The sequence below is a fragment of the Balearica regulorum genome, chromosome 5, assembly GCF_011004875.1.
Source record: "Balearica regulorum gibbericeps isolate bBalReg1 chromosome 5, bBalReg1.pri, whole genome shotgun sequence".
NCBI classification, from domain to species: domain Eukaryota; kingdom Metazoa; phylum Chordata; class Aves; order Gruiformes; family Gruidae; genus Balearica; species Balearica regulorum.
In genome coordinates, this window is record NC_046188.1 from 54,416,678 (window position 1) to 54,440,648 (window position 23,971).

At 36.0% G+C, this 23,971-nt stretch overlaps 1 protein-coding gene and 2 non-coding genes across 7 annotated transcripts in view; all 3 read right to left on the reverse strand.

Moving 5' to 3' along the window:
* Positions 1 to 295: 295 nt before the first annotated feature.
* NAP1L4 (nucleosome assembly protein 1 like 4) overlaps positions 296 to 23,971 on the reverse strand; it is a 28,640-nt gene continuing 4,964 nt past the window's right edge. For 2 of the 5 annotated variants that reach the window (XM_075754951.1, XM_075754952.1), the window contains exons 4-16: positions 23,502 to 23,563; positions 21,861 to 21,960; positions 20,769 to 20,910; positions 20,572 to 20,658; positions 18,873 to 18,998; positions 18,558 to 18,629; positions 14,872 to 15,011; positions 12,698 to 12,843; positions 10,863 to 10,885; positions 10,083 to 10,202; positions 9,762 to 9,791; positions 8,362 to 8,418; positions 296 to 1,570 (exon numbers count right to left, since the gene is read on the reverse strand). In XM_075754951.1, coding sequence (XP_075611066.1) covers positions 1,532 to 1,570; positions 8,362 to 8,418; positions 9,762 to 9,791; positions 10,083 to 10,202; positions 10,863 to 10,885; positions 12,698 to 12,843; positions 14,872 to 15,011; positions 18,558 to 18,629; positions 18,873 to 18,998; positions 20,572 to 20,658; positions 20,769 to 20,910; positions 21,861 to 21,960; positions 23,502 to 23,563 — 1,144 coding nt within the window. In that variant the 3' untranslated portion in view covers positions 296 to 1,531. Of the gene's footprint in view, positions 1,571 to 7,160; positions 7,199 to 8,361; positions 8,440 to 9,761; positions 9,792 to 10,082; positions 10,203 to 10,862; positions 10,886 to 12,697; positions 12,844 to 14,871; positions 15,012 to 18,557; positions 18,630 to 18,872; positions 18,999 to 20,571; positions 20,659 to 20,768; positions 20,911 to 21,860; positions 21,961 to 23,501; positions 23,564 to 23,971 lie in introns of all 5 variants that reach the window. The other 3 variants (XR_012835760.1, XM_075754953.1, XR_012835761.1) reach the window with 3 other exon arrangements.
* Positions 17,222 to 17,342, reverse strand: LOC142602220 (small nucleolar RNA SNORA54). Its single transcript, XR_012835900.1, has one exon. It is a non-coding gene; the product is annotated as a small nucleolar RNA SNORA54 (small nucleolar RNA).
* Positions 20,224 to 20,351, reverse strand: LOC142602221 (small nucleolar RNA SNORA54). Its single transcript, XR_012835901.1, has one exon. It is a non-coding gene; the product is annotated as a small nucleolar RNA SNORA54 (small nucleolar RNA).

Here is a 23,971-nt window from a genome sequence, read left to right on the forward strand (position 1 = left end):
AAAAAAACAACCCAATTCCTAAAAAACATTCCAGACAGCTAGAAGGAAACTGTTCACTTGCAAATTGAGCAAGTTTGTTCTGATTTGCATCAAAGAACTCAGTAATGCAGTATTTACAAGGGCTCCTTTTCTTTGGCTTTTGACAACAAAGGAAAGTAGCAGGATGTTCAGACAAGAGCTGTATGGACCAAACAGCTGGCACAGCCCTTGTTAAGCACTTCACCGTTCACTACCGAAAGTCAAAGGGATATTTTTTTAGCCTAGGAAGCGTTATGGACCAGACAGGCACCAACGATCATGTTTCACAACTTTAATAGAATATTCTATCTATTCTGTACAAATTGAAAACACTGTATTAAGTTACAAATGTGTAAGATAAGGCTGGAGCACTCTACATGCCTGGTCACAGTGTTGATACAGCTGCTATTCAACTGCTGCCAGAGGTTGGCAATGGGTGTTGAAACTAGAAACGTGTACCTGAAGTGCCACACAACAAAAGGTAGTTTTGAAGACTTCAGAGCTTTAAATAAAAGTGTGGAATGGAATAATTTCAGTGTTGCAGATAAGACACCAAAACTTCAGATTTATTGAATTTTGATAAGTTTCCGTGTTCATAGTGAAAGGTCCTTCCATGCTGGACACCAAGCAATAAGACTAATGGAAATGTTCTGGTTCTTTGGCTACAACCCACTTCCATCAACAGCAACAGTTTGGCCTTTGCGTTTTGATCTTCATCCAGAAGAGTTGTCATTTTGATGCAAGTTCGTTTCTTCTGTCTAGACTACTACAGTGAGACCAATTCAAATGATTTGTTTTACAAGTACCCATATTGTATGCAAAAGAGGAAAAAGATTTTTCAAGTATATTAAAAACTATTAAAAAGCACTAATTCTGTCCAAGTACTTACAAACATGAATAAATAAATAGTAAGATGAACAACTAAGTTTCAAATATGACACCCCCTTCAATGAAGTAAAATTACTTCAATTCAATTGTTTTTACCGAGATAATAAATATGACATTTAAAGCTGCTCAAGCACTAGTTCAAATTTGTAGGTTGCAAGAAACATTAAAAAAGGGGGGAGGGAACTAGCAAAAAAGTCATATTGCTCTATCTGTTTCAGCTACCATACATGTAATCCATTTACTTTAGCTTCTCAGCACATCGATATTCCACAATTTTGAATGTTTCACAAGAAAATGGATAATCCTCGCTTGGTAGTCTGGACTATTCCCCTATGCATAGGACAAAAGGCTCTAAAGGCCTATTGACATACTTAGCTACAGTGTACCAACGGCTGTAGAGTGTGCTTTATTTAAACCTCTTATTTCCCAAATGCATTGAAGTTGCCACTGTACATGTTAAGCAATAAAGAAAAGTTAGTGAAAATCATGCATTTTAAAACAAATTAATTTTAAGCATTGTTAATAAGATTGTGCTGCAGCGATGGAATATCCTGAACTGCAGGCCAGGTATCCAAGTATTTGTTACAAGTTGTTCAAATATCACTTCCAAGTGGTATTTTCCTTATTACTGTTGTTTGCATTCAGCAGGTTGGCTGGAATCTTTCTGTATAAAGGGAAAAAGAAAAACCCAAAAAACAGTTACAATCAAAATGGCATACAAGAAAATACTTCAACAAATAAAAGAAATTGGCTATGCAGTTTTCGATTAGCTAGAGATACCATTAGCATATACAAAAAAAGCTACATGTAAACTCAAGCTAGATCATAAAGGTCTGAACAGCAGTCACCATATTTCTTGCTTTCCCCCCCTCCCACAACTGCTTGGTACCCCACAATATTTTTAATCTACATTTGCATTCTTTACGCTCCATCCAGTGGGCCAAGGCTAAAACAAACAAGAAAGCAAGCCATCTTCTACTCCTCTCAATCACAGACTCAATTTGACTTCCAGTTCCTAGTAGAACAGTTTAAGAATAAACTTCCACCTCCTCACTAACTCTGAGGAAGGAGGAACGCAGGCTGCTTATTCTGCAGCACGTTTGAGTCTTCCCTTAGAAGCCTTGCCCTTTCTGTTAAGGTGATAAAAATGTAATTAATGTGTTGATTTCTTCTAGGTTCTGCATCACCAGCAGGTAACTATTCAGCAGTTTAACACTGGGCAAGAAGTCCACGTTAATCTGAATATGCAGAAATAGAAAAACCTTCATTAGGTAGTAAAACAACTTCCCCTTTGGCAAAAGGAAGTGTGTTTGGGAAGGAGAACAAGTACTCGAACAGCTAAGAACTTCAGGTTTTACACTGTACTTTGTTGTTGTAAAATAGGATTGTTAGAAAGCAGAATTTATTCCTGTGTATTTCCTATTTGCTTCTCCCTTTACCATTCTTAATATAGTTTATTATAAAAAAACCAGCAGTCACAGAAACCTGCTGAATTCTAGTAAAGAAAAATGCAGGTATGAAACATGCCACCTTGAATGTCACTGACAGCAAAATAAAATGTTTCTTAGTAACTATCCTAAAGAAGATTTGTAAAAGAAGCAAACATGAAAGAGTTCTTTATACACGAAGTGACCACAAGCTAAGCAACTTAAGCATTTTGCCTGTGGTGAGGAAGAACAGGTGCAACTAAGATTGTAAATTTTGCCCTTGATAATTTGCACTAAAGCCAGAATGTGTTTCTCTTCCTCACCTAAAATGCTTTAGGGTTATAGTGGTCACTATCATTCCCACTGAAAGTCTGGATTAAAGTCTCTTCTGCACGGATATGCCAAAAGACCTTTCCGACTTCTTCCTTATGGTTTTCCTTCCCCAGCACATCTGGCTAACTTCAACTTTGTTCTCTCTCCTCTGCCTGGGGTTCCAAGTAACACTTATGTGAATTCATTTTCACTGATCTGGGACTAAATACAGCATGAATTCCTTCTTGAAAAGAGGAATATGTTTACACAGAACACAAAATTAGCATTCCCTCTCTCAAAAAAGAAAATCTGACTGCTACTGGTAATAAATTGCATGCTTTTCCTTTTCATTTAGAGGCAGGCAAAAAACAGCAATATTTTTATCAAAAAGCTTTCCAAAAGTATCTATTTTTCTTGTAACTGCTTTGTATTTGAACACGGCCACAGAGTGGTGCACAGCACTTCCCCTCCTCCACACACTGGGAATAAGAGCCATAATCAAGTAATAAACCCATTAATTACAAAATACTTTAAAAAACCCCAACTTTCCAACTCCCTCCTTCCTTCCTATTCACCTGTTATATTTATGTCAGACACACTTAGGTTGACCACTGCAACCATTTCAGCCAAATTTTAAATGATTAACCAAACCTCTTGTTATATTTTCTAATAAACTTCATTATCTTTTCTTTATACTTGTCTTTATTTTGTAAACATTTAAATCATATTATTGTATATAAATCTTTATCCTGTAAAAACTGAGTCACAAAGATTACAAAGTTCCTTCTTAAGGACCTTTCAGTGTTGATTACTGCTCTCAGACAAAAAAAACCAAAACAGTTTAAGGGGTTCTCGGATATGAGTCAGTTGTTGGAGAATTTTGAGAGAAATACTGCTGGTTTATGCTATTTTTAGCTTACAGTGGAGGGCATACCTATCTTGACCATACATACATAAAATGTTTAAGCAGGGCATAAGTAATGAGGCAGTATCTCAAATACAGATTCTAACATAATTGATTTTCTTCTACCATTTCAATAGCACAGCACAGCTCTTGCCAAGCAAGCCAGCACTCAGCTCCATATTGCCTTCAGTTACTCATCAGCCTCACGTGAAGCATCTCATAGTCTAATCCCGAGATGACAACAGCACAGCCAACAATTTTCCTCAAGTTAGAACTGCCCCATCAGGCACATGCATGTTGAAATTTGTATTTGGCCTCTAATGGCTCCTGTAAGATCAAGGACCAGACCCCAAGCTGCCAGGGTGATTAAGATACAACACCTATACTCCCTCAGGCAAGGCTATTAAGTTTGAGCTTGCTCTTCCTGTGGTGCCCAGACCTTTGGTGACATTTGGTCAGCCAACCACTACCAATCCATTTATTTGCCTTAGACAGACCCTGTGCTATTTATCTCCTCATTCTAGCAAGATTGCCATTCATGCTGTATTTCCCTAAATTAACTTCCCAAGGTATCTTAGAAATGGTGAAGTGCATCAGCCAGGCAATAAAGATCAAACAGAGATACTTTAATTGGCAAAGATAAGGAGGAATTGCACCTTACTTTAAATTTAGCAGCAAACACATGTACTGAATTTCACTACAAGTGCTACAAAGACAAGTAAGAATTCTTCTTGTTGTAGAAAGATTCTCAGTAGTAGTCATGGAGTCGTGGCTTCAGTAAATATTATTAAATTCTTTAAAGATTTAAAAATAAAAAATCCTACAACTTTTCATATGAACTTATTCTGTGCAAGGAGTTTAAACTGCTCTGGGCCTTTGATTTCAGTTTGAGACACTGTTCCAATGGAGACGTAGAAGCTAAATAAGTGAGACTTCCACCTATTTTTTCTCTTTTGCTAACAAGCACCAATATAAAGCTTTTTTGCTACTGCCTCTTATTTATTGCATCACTTGCTCAAAATTAAAAAAATACTCTTGCTACAATGGACACGAACATTTTTCTTCTGGCATTTGATTACCTAGGAGAACAATGCAAGAAACTTGAGCTAATTAGCTCACATAGAGACCACTTGCTCAGACATCAGCTAAACTGCATTGGCTGCTTATGGACATAGAGGACATGCATCAAATTTAAAGAGGGAATTTCAACTAAAGTTTGCTGGATTATAGTGCTAAAATGGAGAAGAAAAGCAGGTCTGAAGTAATACTGCTTTCATTACTTTCATACACACAGCCCACTGCTTCTACCTGGTGTCTTACAGGATGTATCCATACCATCTTAGCAATTTAATCCTTTCAAACCAGATCTTTTTCACATAAAATTACTGCTGAAACAGACATTGAATTTCTATTAATCTTCAATGTTTAAACAGATTAGGCAGGACACATTCCTAGGTGATTCAAAGAGCAATCAAGCCTTTACCTCCTTACTTCTACAAATAACTTTTTGGGAAGCTTCCCATCCGCTAATGTAGCTGTGTGGGCACAGGCAGCCCATCAAGATTTCATCTGACTCCCGAACAGACTCTGCTGCCAACAGCGGGATCAATGCAGGCTGTGGGCACTAAAGCTGATGTCCTTTACAACAGAGAAGGAAGAAGCCTTTCAATATTTCAAATGGAATAGTCTAGTTAGGGGTCCTAAAGCTAAACCTTGTCTTTGTTCATTTTCTAATGTATGTTATTGAATAAGAAAAAGCAAGGATATAACATACATACATGGGAAATAAACTCAGAGCTAATAGGAGCTAAGCAAGCAAGTGGTCTGAACTGTCTCCTCCACAACCGGTCAGAATGCTTCAAAGGTTCTGAAAATGAATTTGCTGCTAACAGGCCCTTCTGTTAGTTAAAAATAGACTAAGCACCTTGAAGCACATGCAGTCTCTCCCCATAGCAGCTTTTTAGTTCATAATTCAAAACAGCATTCTGTATTACCTTGTCAGCTACTTCTCTATTCAAGCTTAGCATCAGTAATGTGAAATAAAGGCAGCTAAAGGAACAGGGCATGCAAGCACACAGAAAAATATACTAGACGAAATAAGCTACATTATCTGTTTTCATGGCATCTTCTGAAGCTACTTCCAATCATCTGCTCAGTCTTCCAAAGCCACAACTTATTATATAGCATAAGTGTTTTCTGTAAGAGGTGGTTCTAACTGAACAACTCAAATGTACTTAAAACTGACAGGAGTGAGAGGAAGGAAGGAGGAAAAGTTGACAAAGCAGAAAGTATTGACATTTATGTAGCAAATATAGTAACAATAATAAAGGAGGAGGTAATATGGAAATGACCGAGAGGAAAAATTGGATTTGAATGGAAAACAGACCAAAGAACAGTGATTTTTTTTGTGTACACAAAAATGAAAACTATTCTAGATTTAAGAAAAGCAGGGAGGGAATGGAAAGGCAAAGGGGCAAGGGACAGGGAGAAACAGGACCAGAAAATGGGATGGACGGAAGAAGGAATGGAAAACAAGATAAGGGGTCTTAAAAGACAAAAAACAGAATTCCAAGTTGACTTGAAAAACTGAAGCCAGTGGCTGACAATTTTTAATTGTAAGAAAGGAAGACAGCTGTGTAACAGATTGCAGCAGCATGACATATAAGCCGCTGTAACAAATGGATGTTCTACTATTGCAGGTGAATAAACAGTGCAATTATGTTGAGGCAGGGTGGCTGGCTTCTCAAAGCATATCAGATTGGAAATTAAAAAAAAAAACCAAACCAAAAAACCCCAAACAAACAAAAGCCACATAGCTCAATTTTGAGTTTAACAAAGGCATTATCTATACAGAGAGGGGAATGAGTTGGAAAGATTACAGCTTCTCCTAAGTAACCAAAGAAAGAAAGAAAAAATAATTTAAAAAAAAAAGACAGAAGCCTAAAATACAGGGGAGACAAGTATGCAGCCTGTTGCAGGCATTGTTCTCTATGAGGCATGGGATGAAAGGTGAAAGATGACAGTATACAAGGAACTTTTTGGTTTTCTTCTTTTAAATAAAGAGACAGATGAGCAGGAGAGCAATACCTTTTCAGAACCATGACAGCTCAAGAAAAGGCCTCTAAGAATGACTGACTGCCTTTGTCAGGCAGCATTAATAAGAATAATGTTGGAAAAGGCACACTAAGCTGACGACTTGCAAGAGTTCAAGAAAAGCAGAGGAAATATTTAAGAAATAATTTGCAAGTACACTAGAAACCGTGAAGAGACGCAACACCAAATCAGAAACAAGGAAAAATAAAGTCTGACAAGTCTCAGTATCTTTTATCCTGTGTATATAAAACACAGTTTGACTGCTACAAAGGCAAAGCAGAAGTTGTGCCAGGAAAGCAGGGAGGTCATTCTGAAAAATCTAATTATATGATTTAAAGGCATTCATCGCTATAAACATTTCTTTCAATTTTTTACTAATAAAACCTAAACTCTGAAGTCATCATTCCCCCATACAAGGAAAAAACAAAAAACAAAACAGAAAATCCTAGAAAACAAACCACATCGCATGGCTACAAATGGGACTCTTGAAGTTAGGTATGAATGGAATTCCACCTTACCTAGAAATGTATGAATGATAAACAGACTTAAATTACACCTAAATGGGAAAAAATTGAAAGGAACTGTCAGCATGAATGAAAAATGAAATGTACAAAATAATACAGGAGGCAACAACTATAACCTTCCAAGATTCCTTAAGATCTTTTTCTACAGAATACCAAATCCTTTAAAAGGATATTTGATACTTTGCACAAATATACTTTGACTCAGAACTAACATTTTCTCAGGTGTCCCACTTTTCCCCATTACAGGTACACCACTGCATTTTGATCCTGCAGAACACTCAGAATACTCATTTCTGCCACTCTAAACCTGTTTGATCAATCTTTCCACAAGACAAGACTTTCTTTAGCATACAGTATTTCTCATTAAAGAAAAACAAGCTCAATTTGCGATATAGTGACAAAAAGCATTTACTAGTGATATGATGATGTATATAAAACTCTGTGCCAGAAGAGTGACATGTTAAGACTTTCATCCAAAGATCAAGCAGTTTTGCATGCCTTTCACTTCATCTGTGCCTTTATAAAAAATTAAAAGCTGATGTTTTAAGAACTAAATGAAGGCAAGTCTGTCATTGCTATCCCAGCTTCACTAAAGGTAAGCATTAACTTTACCATGACTAAAGGATTGAAAAATACCTGTCAGAAGGAGCACTAGCCCTTAAGGCTGAATTTTAAACCAGGTCTTGTAAAATTTAAAATTCAAAAGTTGGGGACTAACTTTTTTTCATTTCTAGCTGAGTACAGACATGCGGGGGTCTAACCTGCAGCCATCGGGGGACAACCAAAGAGAACAATTGTAAGATAAAGAAAACAAGCAAGCTAGTTGAGACTTGTCAGACTAAATCTAAGTTGAAGTCCAGCCACGGAATAGTCGAAATAAGACCTTTCTAAAGGAAAAATATGACTCATTATTATATAGAGATACCGTTAAGGAGTAAAGGCACACAGTTTGGAAATTATCTTTTTCTTTGTGCAGGTTGGAAGACAAACCCTACATTTTTCTCAATTTATGGAAACACTAGCTTTTCTTCTAAAAGCAATTTGAGTGCTGAAGAAGATGAAAACATTGCAGTCTGAAGCTAGGGTGGGGTTTGGTTTTTAATAACGTATTAATCTTTTCACAAACTGCTATAACATTAGTTACATTGCTCATGATTAGAGTCTGTCTTATGACTAAGCACACAAAAATTCTTACCTTAGGATCACTCTCTGCATCTTCCTCCTCTTCTCCCTCCTCTTCCCCCTCCAACTCCTATGACAAAATAGAGATAAACTAACAGAAATTAAAACAGGTTAAAAGTGCAACTTTTTGTAATGGAGAAAAAGCAAAATAGCAAGCGATATTATCACTGTATTCCAGAGTGTTTCAGATATCAACATTAAAACTACTTCGGTTGACTTAAAAGAATTCAGCATCTTCAAAATCTTAAAGCAAAATCTTTAAAAGAAGATTTAAAACCTAGATTTAAAAGATTCAGCATGGCTTAAGGCAACCTTCCTACATAAGTTGCTGCAGTCTCACAGCAATTTTTTTAACTTCTACCTGACATATTATTTGGAATTTTACGATTCTGGTAATAAGCATGTATGTCTAATTTTGTTCGTTGTTTTGACCTCCGTCGAAAGGGTCTGTTTATTTAGATTACTGTGGACAGGTTATGTATTTCCGCACAGGATTTTGCGGTGTTTTTGCACTCTGTTGTACACACACCTACGTCCAAGTAGTAACATCTGGCACTGGAAACAGATTAAGAATACACATACACTTCTATCAAGACCCAGCTTAAAAAATAAAAATAAGAAAATGTTTAGTCACTCAACAGCCTAAGCCCGGAAGTCTCTATTGCAACTTGCAAAGAGAGAAAGAGACTGCATGCTGAAGGCTGCCACCTCACATCAGACCGCCAGCTCGACAACTTCTGCTGTACTCTGCTATGATGAACTTGATGACAGTCAGGTACGTACCTTTAACCAATTAGCAAGAACAGCACAGTAAAAGCAGTAAAATAAAAATATAATTATCTGTAGAGGATATTTGTTCATTTAAGTATGGTATGATTTAGTGGTTTTGTGCAAAGCCTTTCACAGTATGTTTGCATTCATACCACACTACTGTAAAAGGACCAGAGCTCTTGGTATACTAGAAATTCCAGCCTACATTAAGCCTCTATCCTGAGCAGTTGCATGCTCTCCCTTTTTCACTTTGCATTTAGCAAGGCCCAGTCTCTTCAAGCTTATGACAACTAAAAGCTGACAGCTGAATTCCACTACTAAGTAACAGATATTTAAAAATAAGACTGAAGGAACTTATGCAGCACTCAAAAAAAAAGCCTGTCTAATTTTTGACTCATATCAGAAAGCAGCTTTCAAAATACTAGGAAAAAAAATGGCTAAGTGTTCTTGTAGAAAGCACTTTTGTAAAGAGGAAAACCAGTAATTGATTTTGCAAGTCAGGAATGTTGAACTCTTTTGAAAAGAGGTATCATACACAAGAGCATTTATAAACAACTATTTTCTGCTCCATATAGGACTATTTCTGGAACTGAAACACAGTAGGTAATGAGTTATCTATAAAAGATACAGTATGCATCTCACCTCCTCTTCACCTTCTTCACCTTCTTCAAACTGAAAAACAAACCCAAGGTTTTATTAGCTCTGCTAATACTTGCATAAAGTCTTCTGCAGTAATAGGTCTAGCATATTCAAACACAGTAACTGAAACTAAGCCCCTTCAAGAAGCAAATGTTAACAAGTCATAGCAAGTTGAATGATTCTTTCCTATTCCTAAGTAACATTAATCTATTCAGGTTTTTTGTTATTCTCATGTAATTAATACTACATACTAGTCTAATCAGAAAAAGAGACTGTTTCTTTCTACGCGGTGACTAATAAACAAAATGCTGATAGTATACGTACGTTATCATCATCCTCTATGGCTTCCCCAGTGAAATAAAGCACAGCACGAGGGACTATCCTTTCACGGAAGAAGTGTCCGATTTCAAAATCTGCTGCTAAAGTAAACTCTGAATCTTCATCCTGTAAAGCAAGTCAGTTTGATTTTTCTACTACTAAAAGTGTGATGTGCTACAGAGGAACAAACAAAAGCATTTCAGAGTTAGAGGTTTGAGAAACATCACACCATCATGAACATCAACCTTCAGGTCAAATGTACTTACAGTATACTTAACTTTCTAACAACAGAAGAAACACTGCCAGTCTAAATCCAGATTTAGAGAATTCAGATTTGTTTTAAAAGTTTCCTACTTTCTACATACAGGCTACCAGCCCAATGAAACAATTTCTATTAAAAAGGCTCCTATAGACTTTGCTGGTTCCGACACCTGACATTATAGAATTGTTCAGAATGCTTCAAATTGATTTATAAAAAAAAATAAAAGTCAGATACCAGCCATGCAGCAGTGCTGAGAGGCTAGAGAAAATAATGACCTCTTCCCAACAGTCAACATTTATGGTGTATTGGATCAGCAAGATGTGTAACAGAAAAATGTCAATGGATTACTTGGAGAAGTCAACAGTATCTTTCATTTTATCAAGAAGAAGCTCAGCTTTGGCAAAAGCAAAAATAATGATAAGAATACACAGTACTTAATAATAACCTGAACAGTCACTATAAAGATGGTTAACAAAAAAGCTATGGCAAAGAGCAATTATGCAATTTCAGAAATGTAAACTTACCAATGACTCTCCATCACCAGACACTGCAAAAAGAAAAGACAGTAAATTTAGGAAAAGTTTGTATAGTCTAGCTCACCTCAATATTCAAAGTGACAAAACACAGTATAAATAAAGACCATCTCATACCACAAAACACTGATATGAGAAGTTATAAAGTCTTCAGAAGCTAACTATTAAACCTTTGAAGACAATTCAGATTCATCCTAAATTAAACCCACAGAAATTGCACTTGCAAGAATTTTATGTGCTGTAATAAGAGCATCAAAGCTGCCACTTTGATGTCAAATATTTTTGCACAGGAAATACTTTCTACAAGAATGGATTCAGAAGGCAGGCAGATCACATTTCTCCCCTCAAAGAGCAACACATTTTGTTTCTATATTAATTATATTTTAATTAATGCTGTAATTACAGTAATTTTCTTTTGCTAGAGCACTACAAACCCTCTCCTCTCCCCAGATGCTACCAAGTAGATTAACATTTTGTCATGAATTTGTAAAGCATTGTTGAGAAGAGGCCTGGTACTGTAACCAGTAAGGAACAGGGTGGGGGTTTTTTGTTTGTTTGTTAAAAAAAAACCAAAACCCAAAACCTGATTTCCCTCCTCTACTTGGGTACTGTGATCCTACTGTTCTCAAATTGAGAATGCAAGTATCAATTGATAGGAGATGTCCTAGTCTTATCTTTCTCACACAGCTACTTCCAGAGTATGTCCTTTAAGTATTTTAAAAATCCCAGTATTAAACCATCATGAGGGAAATCTCCATCCCTTTCTGAAAGCAGCCAACTACTTGTAACAACAAAAAAAAAGTTGTTAAATTTAAAGGACATTTCTGAACCAAACAAACTTCAAGTTTGAAAATACTTATAATTTGTTTCTTATCCCCATGTACACAGGGATAAGAAACAAATGATATTTACAGTGATATTTAGAAGGGACAGGTAGATCATAATAGCCCACTTAACACAAGGCATCAGTGAAAATAAGGAACTGAGCATTACAGCATAATAGCCCTCAACTGGATCTATTAATTTAAGAAGACTATAAGAGTATAAAGAAAAAATAATCAGGCTATTGGATTTGAAAGGAGATGGCTTGAAATGCTTGTGTATACTTGATGAATGTGCTTACTAAGGAAGTACCATTTAGCATGGTTAGTTAAGCACTTTGTTCCCAATGGAACTGTATTTCTGTTCAAATAGCGTCCATTTTTTTTGAGTACATCTCTGAAGTCCAGAAAGTAAACTGCTTCTTCCATCCATGTTTGAAAAAAACAGAATACGATGGGAGATATATCAAGAAGAAATAATGTTTTTGGAATCCATCTAAATTGTTTTAAATATGTGAGTACCCATCTAACGTTACATAATTAGGAAAATTAGGAAGGTATGTATGGAGCATTAGGGATCACTAATTAATCACAGAAAAAAACACAGGAAGTTCTGTCACTGAGAACAACAGTTTCATTTAAACCTATATGCTACAACTTGACTAACACTGGAAGACATTTCTTTTGCATGTTAAAAACATCAAATTGATGCATGGAGCCATCCTGTGGTAAAACAAGTCAACTTCTTTAGGAGATTCTACATGAGACTCTTTCCGTACTATGAAACCTGTTTACACAGCACACCTAATGGCCAAATTGTACAGAATAACATCAGAATGAAATGATTTGTTTGGATGGGCTGCAGTTTGCGATCTTCCTCTAGTAAAAGGAAAGTATACAAAGCAGCTGCATAAGTAGTTGGTAGGTTTAAGCTGCATATATTTGTATTTTTATTTAAATAAAACACAACATAAAGAATCCTAAATTCTTTATTTCCAAGCTTACCCTTTATTGGGCTGAAGAAGTTAAAAAAAGAATCATTAGGTACTTGTTTAGTAATTGTCCGAACTGTGCCTCGACCCTTGTGTTTCTGTTTTTTCTTGATTGTTTTAACTGTAACATTTTTTCCTTTCTTCCAGTCAATAGTACACCTAGAGACAACATGTGGGAAACAGCATTTTAACACAAGGCATCACTGAAAATAAGGAACTGAGCATCAGAGCAACAAACATCAAGGCAAAGATGGCTTATCATTCTCTAGAGCTAGTTTTACTCACACTGGCGACTTAATCTAAGATGTCAAGTAGATGCACCATAGTGCTAGAGACTATGAATATGTTGAACATATCAAATATTTCCCTAAATGAAAAAGCTAAGTAATTTGTCTTCTCAGAATAATCTCTGCCCTTACCCCATCCATACTGTAATACAAAACTCTAGTAATTGGGGCAAAGAGGTAACAGAGGACACGATTAAGCTATTCCAAAAAAATCTCAACAGTTGAGAATAATTCTACTGATCTAACTGTCAAAAGAAAACAATACGTTATATCTTCTCACTACAGACCAAGGCAGTGTCCAGTTACCCTAAAAATAAACGCACAAAGAATGGGCAGGGAGAGGCACATTTTAGCTCTCCAAGGACAGTGCTGAGAGTGACTTGGCAGTCAAGTACAGAAGCCAGAAAGAGGTTACTTTTCAGTTCCTTTCTACTACTGTGCAAACTGACACATCTCAATTAAGAGTCTCTCTCCATGCACCTATAGTTTTACACAAAACTGCACGTGGCAAAGAATGAGTGGTAAATACAGCCAACTCCCTTCTATTGGAAATAATGGTGTCACAGTAACCCTTAAGTGCCTCAAAATATCTTCTCCTATAGATAAATGGTCAAAGTCAAGTTTTATAGTCAACCTGTATGAAAAGTCACAGAAAAATGTTTTCCTGCTTTACTTATTCCAGCATCTATAACCTTCATCAGGACACATGAACAGAAACTAAATTTATGACATATCAGCAATTTTAGAAAGAGATTCCTCCTCTGTAAGACTTAAACAGAAAATATTTTGCTGGAATTAACTAAAGTTTTCTTCAAAATGGACTAGCCTTTTACTTAGGCACAACTTTCACTGAACAGCCAAGTAGACATTTTGCCTCACTGTAAATGAATACTCAATTCAAAAGCCAAGATACAGCTTTAAAAGCCAAAAGGTTTTGAGGTTGTCCGAGTGCCTTCAAGAAAGCAAGTATTTGGCATTTCTTAAGTATTAGTTTAAAAAACCCCCACAAAACCAAACAAAAAACCCCAAACACAAACCCAAAACCCACCACACACAAAACCCAAACAAACCAAACCCCAAAACAATGACAAAAACCTTCCAACGAAAACCCCATCCTTGAAGAAAAAAAAAAAAAGAAAAAAGAAAAAAGCCACCAAGGAAGCCAAGAAAAATAAGGCACAATAAGGTGCTCTCCTGTGGCACTGAACATCAGTTATAGAGAAGAGATCACTGACTGACAAGAAGAGAATAGGTTAGGTTAGACAGAACGATTTTTACCCGAACAAAAAGTCTAATATGGTGTCCAGACTTCCAGAACAGAGATGAGAATTCACCATCCCACAGTTGGTTTCTGAACACAACAAAATTGCGGCATTCTGAGTTCATTCAGAAGTACACAGCCACATCTGCCAGAACCAAACCGCATGGCCAGTATGTTCCAGCCTCAAAACAGGCTGAAAGAACAGGTCATACATATGACCAATTCCTGCCAGATTCAGAGTACTGCTGGAATAAAAATTGCTAAGATGATGAGCAAGAGTCCAAGAGAGTCTAAGGCTACTTATTAGACTGAGGATGAGGGTCTATGAAATTTAACAACTAAAATGATTTTACCCAGTTATCTGGAAGTAAAAGGCTTGTTACCTCAACAATATATTAAACTGGAAACATGTAAGATTTAAAATGCTCACTGTGTGAAAATGTATCTATATCTATGTATCTGTTACTTCTGCACGCTGAGGCTAAGATCATCATCATCATCATCCCTACAAACATTTGCTGTTTTTAAATCAGCAAAAAGCTTTATCTTCATTAATCATTATTACAGTAAGAGAAAATGGCATCTGGAAGATACGGACTATTACTTCAGAAGGTTTTTTGAATTTCAAGTTGTCCTTACCCCTCACAATCAACTATTTCAGGTCCTTCAAATGAAAAGGGATCTGTCTTATCCGGCTCCGACTTCATCTTGTATGTTTTCGTCAGGACTGAATTAGAAAAGTAGTCATTGGGCCCAAAGTGGAACTCTAATGAGAAAGACTGGAAGAAAGTTCCATTATAGTTTTATGTTACACCAATTTTTATCTTTGAAATCGTGCATCAGTAGAACTACCATTAATTAAACTCTGAATAGAGGGAAAAAAACAAGAACTTAATGGCAAACGTATCTTTCAAAATACAGCAGAAGCAGAAAATGAAGAATGTCAACCAATTCTGAACATGCAAGAAGCTAGAACCTTGGCTAATATTACCTGATTATAATTTGAACATTAATCTACCAAATATCATTCACCTTTACCTATAGATCTGTTGTCTTAGAAGCAACCATAAAAATTAGTACTTTCAGAAAAGTCTTGGTTTAATTTTCTGTGGAAGCCTAGTCATCATCCCTGTTTTAACAGGATACAGCCTGAAGCAGGTGTTTCTGCTTATGTTTGAGTTCACCCCTCCTGTGGCACCTGAAAATTGTTAGCAGAAATTCAGCTTCTTACATGGAGAACAAAAGGCTCCAGTTATAGAAAACCACAGCATACACAATGCATCAATTTTCAAATATGTAAAGCTTTCAAAAATCCATTGCAAAATGCTATGTGTGCCGACTTTGCACTCAGAATCAACTACGAAAATTCAAACTACCTTGGAACAGGGGAAACAGGTTTTCAGCAGCATTGCTTTAGTTACTTCAAGGATGAAATAGTCTGCTTAGGCAGGTCAGTTCAACATCACAGAAGGAAGGGTTGAAAGTCAAAATCCCCAACATCACCACAGCTACTGCACAGCCATAGTGTGCGTAAGTTACCTTAAATATTTTATTTACTACCCTGGCAATATGCTCTGAAAGCTAGACTTAGTGCACATGTAAAATGGATTAGATAACTGCCAAAAACACTAGCCTTATAGACCACATGTTGCATAGCTCGTGGATATACTTCCCCAGCCACTCTTCAGACTCAAACCAGAAAATGGTCTGTTACCACCCGAGTCTGTCTTGGCCTCCCCTCTTTTTAAGTGTTCACTGCGTGCAGACAGGACAAATAACCCTGGGGACAGCAGCCTATTCATCAAAGACACTTATCCCTCACTCATCTCCCAAAGGCCCCTTAATCTTTCCACACCACCTCCTTTCTATGACCACATGAATTTCCTCACATGACAGAAATCTGGAAAGATAGTGGTCAAGGAGTGATGGGGACTGGTGGCAACAGCAGCCTTTGCAACTCACAGTTTCAGGAAAGGAAGCCACTGGGAACCAGATGTGCACTGGAATATCTGTATTGGCTTCACATATCCTATTTCAGCTTTATTTCCATTTTAAAGCAATTCAAGATAGCCAGTACGGTTGGAGGCTGTCTTCAGCTAAGGCAAGTCTCCCTGGCAAACATGCTCAGAGGATGAGTTACGAACTTAGCTTATCCACTACCAGTGACTAACATTCATACCCAAATAATCCCACAAACTGTCACTGGGGTTATAAACAGGTAGCTAGTTAGCATGCAGGATCCCAAGGACTAGCAAGACAAAAATATACTGAAATGCAGTCTCTGCAGATTTCATTCCATATCTCCTAATAAGGAGACAATAATAAGAGGCTTCAAGTTTCACATACTATTTTCACATACTATTTGAAGAGTCTTTCCAGTAGTCTTTATGCAGATGTCTTTGCTTTTGAGATCAGCTTACCTTTGTAGCATATATTTCTACATTTCCCCTATAGTATGAGATGTTTTCATAAAGTTCAAAAAAAGAAAACTTCCTTATTTTAAGCTACTAAGTCATACCCAGATGTGTCATCCAGGTCTGAATATGCTAGCTAAGGATCCTAATATCCAAATAGATATCTAAATAGAAGTTAAATGTATACAAACATATATAAGTTTATCTATATATTATAAATAAATGCAAATAGATCGCTTATGCTTCATGCGGATAAAGGTTTATTATACAGGCTATAGCATACAGGACTTTGTAAGCACCATTACTGTAGCCAGGGAAATCTGCTTTTGGAGGACAGCAACTACAGTTAATCACTTTAGGTCAATGGCAAATCAGAAAATTAATAACTACCACGTATTTCTTTTAGTGGCAAAACCTAATCCCCAGTAGAATTAGTGTATTACACAGATTATGTGAGCTTCTTGTAGTACAAACCTACTACTGCTGCAGCAATTTTCAATAGCCAGAGAATTTCAGACAAGACAGTCACACATAACTAGACAACAGGTTTCACTCAAGTAGTTAGGAATGCACCCTTTTGTCTCCAAATACAGAAGGGACATGGAATTTATCAGCCTTCCATTACTGGATTTTATGTAGCACTGGAATGGAACCTATTGACAGAAATATGCTGTCAAGAGGTTACGAACAGTGCGAGACAAGATAAATCCATTCATGTTTTAAGAGCAGTTCTTCAACTTAAAGGTACTGTAAAACAAAGCTGAATGAGAACACAAAAATGGTGTAGGCAAAAACAACTATTCCCAAATCATCCAAATGCCACCAAATAAATATGCTTCAAGATAAAAAAAAACCCAAACACCCACACCAACTACTTAGAATACTTTGTGCTTAAGCAATTAATTTTCTTGATAAACCTCATATCCTCTCCTTCAGCCCAAGCAATACTGAGGAACTTAATTCTCTGGTTTTCTCTGTCCATACTAATTCCCTTGCCCATTACCAGCTGAAGTTGTTTGGTACTAATAGAAGAAACATAATGAAGACTTAAAAAAACCCAAACAAACCACCAACACTTTGCTTCAGCTGTTATAAACCTTTAAAAGGAATTTTGAGAGAGTGCTTCCATCTTTCTTACTTGAATCTCCAATGAAACATTTCTTAAATTTATTTTAGACTTTGTCAGAAGACTACAAATCCATAAGACAAAATAAAACCCACAAAACATAGGAAAAAAGGTACAAATATGAAGTTTAAAGAAAGGATGTGTAGACTCAAATCTCATCCTTCTCCCTGCCTCCCCCTCAAAAGGAGTTCCAGGATAGTCTGCAGGAATTAAATAAGCCACAGAATTACTTGTTTTTGACAAATGCAGTATGTGTTTCTGTACACTAACCTTAAACAAGAAAACAATCTCTGAAAAGTGTCAAAGTTGTACTTTACTCATTAGGTACACTTTTAAAAGACCAGCTAATATCTTTTTCAATAGACACAGTATCCATCCTCATTGGTGTTGACTAATATTACTAAGTCACATCTCTTCTTTTGATGAAATATTGAATACAATAAGTAGCACCCACAATTTTTTCCACAATTAATTTTCAAACCAAAAGCAGCTATGTAAATTTCTTAGTAAGAGTAGCTAATTTGGAATTTGAGAGAGAAAAAGAAGAGTGAAAACTAGACAGAATTGAAACCTAGAAACCACAGTGATGTCACAGATATCCTGGCTAACGATGAAAGAGCAAAGGACCAGGAAAGCTGAAGGTAAATCAAAAAGGCAAAGCATGAACATATTAGCCTAGAAAGAAACACCCCCCACACATTCCAACTGAATAGAATGAAAAGTATTGAAATGCTGTTCACTTTATTACTACAATCTTTATGAGAAAAAAAATGGAGAAAACTCACCATAGGCTGTCCAGGTTCAGAAAACTTAACTTTAATATCCTGCAGATGTTTCAAGATTGGTTCATCATATTCCTAAAAAGAAAAAAGAAGAAATTCCTATTCAGCAGGCAATATTTAGGAGAACAAAATTTTAACCTACCTTGCTTGTTCACCCCGTTCTTAAGAATGAACCAAACCTTGTAATTATTCAACAATTTCAGCTAAAGTTCAGATTTGGTCTCACATGCATTCCTCAACCACTCACTATTAATTGGAAAAAAATAGCAACTCATTTAACACATGATAGAAGTTACTGTTTTCAGAGGAGAAACTTACTTGTACTAATTCACTTAGCATATCTACGTTCCTAAAGATAGTAAACCAAAAGTCTGGAATTCCTTTGACATTTGTCTCTTCTGCTTCTGCTTTTTCTTCTATTACCACTACATTTTTCAGGTCTCCCTGTGAAACAAATACAGAAACGTTTATGAAGTGAAACCACAACTTCTTAATACATTTAATAAACAGAGGTAGACATACAAAACGTTTGCCATCTCTAAGCCGTGTTTAAGGAACATTTAAAATTTATACTGTTTTCTCTCTGAAATTAAGTTAAGAGATACAAGGTTTATTTACACAACTAAGCATATATACATTTAATTCAGGTTTACTTTCAACTCATCTGGAATTCTTCTGTACAAAGACTGAACAAACCAAGTGACACTTTCACTGACTTGACAAATAAAAAAAATTAAAACACATTTCTTTCTACAAAAATACATTTCTATTCATCTCATTCCTGTAGTTTCATGTGCTATTTACAGTGTTTCATCTAAAAATTTAAAATTTTACTTTGCCCTCTGAAATACTGTTTTAGCTTCCCAATTTTGCAGAATACTTGGGAATATTGGTTTTCATGATTATCTTTCATGATTACATTGTCTTTATTAATCTTTTGTGAAAGACGATTTCCTACACATAACTGATGTCAAATGTCATAAAAAGAGAATGAATAAGTCACTTTTCCATCCCCAAAAAACCAGGAAACCCACAGTCTGAATTATCTGTAGTGCGCCTTTCCTTTTACACCACTAGAGAGCAGCAAATACGTAACATCTTCTGAACAGCAGCTACTTAGTTGGGTTATGACTAGCCAAGAACACGAAGCAGCAGTTTACTTGCCATCTGGACATGTTTCTGATCTTAAAGAAATTAAAATTGCATGGAACGTGGCCTGTCAATGCTTTATTTACACAAAGCCTAACAAACCATTTTTGCTTACGCACACAGAGTACTGTGCCATGCTAAATCTCATGAGATCAGTAAAAACAAAGAGAACAATTCACTTTGTATACAGAACAGTGTCCAAAGGAACGTGAAGGGATATAAGCCAAGGAAATAATGCAAAGAAAACCTGCCAGAATGGCAAACACAGCATTGTAAGTAGGTCGCTTCTCTGAGAAAAAGCAGCAAGTTATGAGTATACATCTCCAAAAATGATGACATGAGAGTAAAAGGCATCCTACAGAGCACGTTATCCCTCATAAATCTAGGTAGCTCCTAATTCAATAGGCAAGTAGTAATCCACTAGCCAGCACACATTTTATTAGGTAAATTCCATTTTATGACTAGGTGATGTGTGTGTCTAATCTGTATCTAATTTTCTAATTATGAAAATGAAAGCTAGTTGTGTCCCCCAAAATAAAGGGGACAGGCAGATGAACAGCCAGCCTTCTATTACCTTGGGGTATCATGTAGCACTGGAATGGAACCCATTATCAGGAAAATACTGTTAACAGGTTACGAACAGTGCAAACAAAGGCAACTTTTCAATTCGCTCAAGTTACAAACTTGAAAAAAGGCTAAAGTAAAAGTTTAAAAGCTTTCATTGGACATAACAGTATATTCATCACAATAGCACATTACTGATAAAACCTTTATTTCCAAAAGAGGAGTCTTCCAATGGAAAACACTGTACAGAAATTAATTCCAAAGATCTGATATATGTGTAGTTTATTGCCCAGCTTGTACTCACAGCTAGTTTTTCTTCTTCCTCATTTTCACTGTGCCATTCTGACTCTGCATCTGTGGGTTCAGCTTCCCCATTAATAAACTCTCTTCTCTGTGTCAGAAAAAAAAAAAATATCAAGAACGTAACTGAAGATGTAAAATTACATATATGCAAACAGAACTGACTCAGGTGGAAGAAGACAAAGATTATAATCTTCCCACCTTATCAAAAAGGGGTTGATAGAGTGCTGCATATTTTCTCTCTAAATCATGTACTTCTTCATAGAATTTAGCTTCTATATGGGCACATTTCACCTGGAGCTGTTTCAAGGCATCAATTCTTCTTTTCACTGCTTTTGGTAAACTAAAAGACAAACAATTCTCTCAAGGTTAAAAGTTAGTTGCCTCAGCATTATTTAACATATCACTGTGAAATAGGCTGCTTATAACTAAATGCATTTTTTAAATAAAAAGCTTATGTCAAACACACACATTTCTTCAAAACCTATTTCAAAAAGTTGAAAGAAACCTCTCCTACCCAAGTTGTTCTCAAAGCTGTTATCTTCTGTTCCATTCCCTGGGGCCACCACCCTCCCCGTGTAGTTCAGACATCTGAAATTAATACCTTTGTTTACACCCAAACTTTTAAGACTAGAGTTGTGCTGATCCATCTATGAAAAATAAGAACCGTGCATTCTACAGGGGAAAGTTTTGATTCATCAGTCGTACTCAGAAAAGCACACACTGCTGGTCTGTAGTTTAAATTATTAAGCATTTATATATAGCCAGGTAAAAAGAACTTTTCATAACATTTATAATTTTTTTTAAAAAGAGGTCTATCAGCTATTCCCAGTCAAGAATTAGACGTGCAAATATCTACTAAAGGCAAAATTTTAAAATTTAAGTCTACTGTACAGTTAATATAAAACTAAGCTTCAAACTAAGGATCTACAAGTCCTGAACTTTCCACCACAGCCTGGACAGTAATCTTACAGAAATCATCAATGAATGCAGTGCACGCCCTGACAGAATAAGGGTCACAGAAGGAAATGAAGAGGGGTAAGGAGAATTATTTCTAATCAGAATAATAACAGCCAAGGAAAATACTGAACTGCACAAAATTTTGTTTGCAATTTTGTGTAAGTAAACTAAAACTTGATTCTTCCTTCCAGAAGTAGACCACTATGAATCACAGTTTAAGTCAACCATTTTTCTTACTGAATAATTTGTTCTAATTTCCTATCTTAATTATACAGTAATAACATTCTATTATGCTTTCAGTCTTCCAAGAATTTTATTATGCCCTGTACTTACGTTTCAATGTAACTCGAAGGAGTAAGTGCTGTGTTGTCAAGACGTTCCTGTAGAGCTGCCAGGACCTGTGGGTTCTGCATCACTTGATCTGCTAGCTTTTCTACAGAGACAGAAACCCACTTTTAAAACAAGACTGAATATACTTACAGCGCTTTTGTCATACTGTGTGTCTTACAGCAGTCACAGTAAAAATACTCACTATTTTCCAGATCTCAAACAACACCGCTATAGTTAACTCACAGCTCAAGCAAAATTATTCAGGATCACATTTCAGAAAGATAAAATTGAATAATGATAGAAAAATGTACCTTTGTCTTTGCGAATATATCAAATCTTTGCTTTTAGGAGCAAGTAGTACATTGATGACATAAGCAAATTTCCTGTCTTCCCTTTTATGTAAGAAAGTGCAAAATAGTCCCTGTATGCTAGCTGTAGCTCATAAGCCATACATAAATTTGCAAGAGAAGAACCACTGAATTATATTTCCAAGACATTTGTGAAAGTGTTTTCTAGTTAGTCTAATTCCCAAAAAAACCTGAACAACAACTACGTGTACTGTACAGCAAAGCAGCAGAGCACTATGACCATTTCCTTGACAGCTACTGATTTTTTACATCAAGATACTCTTACAGCCTGTAAGACTCCTAAGTCATCACAGCAGTTCACAGAAGACTATTTTTACGGGATGTCACAACTAAAACACTCTGGTTAGGGGTTAAAAATCCTTACTAATAACTGCACAGGTGGTCATAGAGGGAAGACATTTGCTTTCAAATTCTCCCATTCTTTCTCACTGCTCTTCTCTCAGACATTAACATAAAAATTAATATATTGCTAGCACATGCTAACTTCATGAAGCTTTTAAATAGGTGGGTTTGTGCGTTGCTTTTTGTTTTGGTGGTTTGTTTGGGGGTTTTGTTGGTTGCTTTTTCTTAATCCAACTTGACTATAAAAATTATTCAATGGGTTTAACCATTTATATGTGATTTCCAATTGCTGATCACAAAGGCTTTCTTAGAAAGTAAAATTTAACAAGTGAGACCTAAAGAACATTCAGTGACCACATACATGAAACATAGTTCACTATAACTTACACATTTGAGCATTCAAGTTAATAACAATGGAACGGTAGCTTCTCTGCACACACTATTAATTTGTAAAACATTATTCAGCAGTTATCCGTAGACCTTCCAAATGAATAATAAAAGCCTCAAGAGGACATACTATAAAGACACATTTTCCTACAAACAAAACTGTAAAGAACTAGCATACATACAAGACTGCTCATTTTAATAGTTACGGTGATAAAGATTACATGTTTTAAAACATGTTTTTATATAGGCCTTATTCCAGGCGTCTAGTGTGTTATTTCATGCAATAGTGAAGCATCCTAGTCACAATATACACAAAAATATTTTCACTGCTGCAACAATACAGCCTTCACTTTGCTCTTGGCAGCACTAAGCATGGAAAATATCAAAAAGTGAACAGTTAGCCTAGAAACCATTGCTTTGCCTTCAATAGTGAACACATCTGCAGTTTTGACTGTAAATGTTTTGGAACTGTAGATATAGAAGCTTCAATATACAAGGCAATAGGCTTATTCCACCTTTGTAAAGTTACCTGCTATGTATTTCTCACCTTTTTTGTCACTTGCATTTTTAGCAGCCTCCACAGAATCTGAAGCAGTGTCTTCTGTTTTACTAGAAGAATTTAAAATGTTTTAAAAGGTATCACTTTATAAAAGCATTAACACTTAGAACAAAAGTATTCTGAATTTTCAATGTTTACTACAGGACAAGTTTTATAAACAAGGATGCCATTAAAAGACTTTATTTATGTCTTCAAGCTTCTCAAAACTTAGAAGTTTGGATATGAAACTATTTCTTCTAAGATGAATAGGATGCAAAGGAAAGGCAAAAAATCCAACTCAAAAAACACTGACAGATAAATTCATCTCATTAAGTGAGTAGCTGGCCTTTCATCTGTACTGGGTAACTTTGGACAGGAAAATGTTATTAGTCACAAGTGAAAATATGAGACACCCTTTTAGTGTAAGCGATGAAGAAAACCATGAGAAAGGATACAGATAAGAAAGGAAGATAAACAAG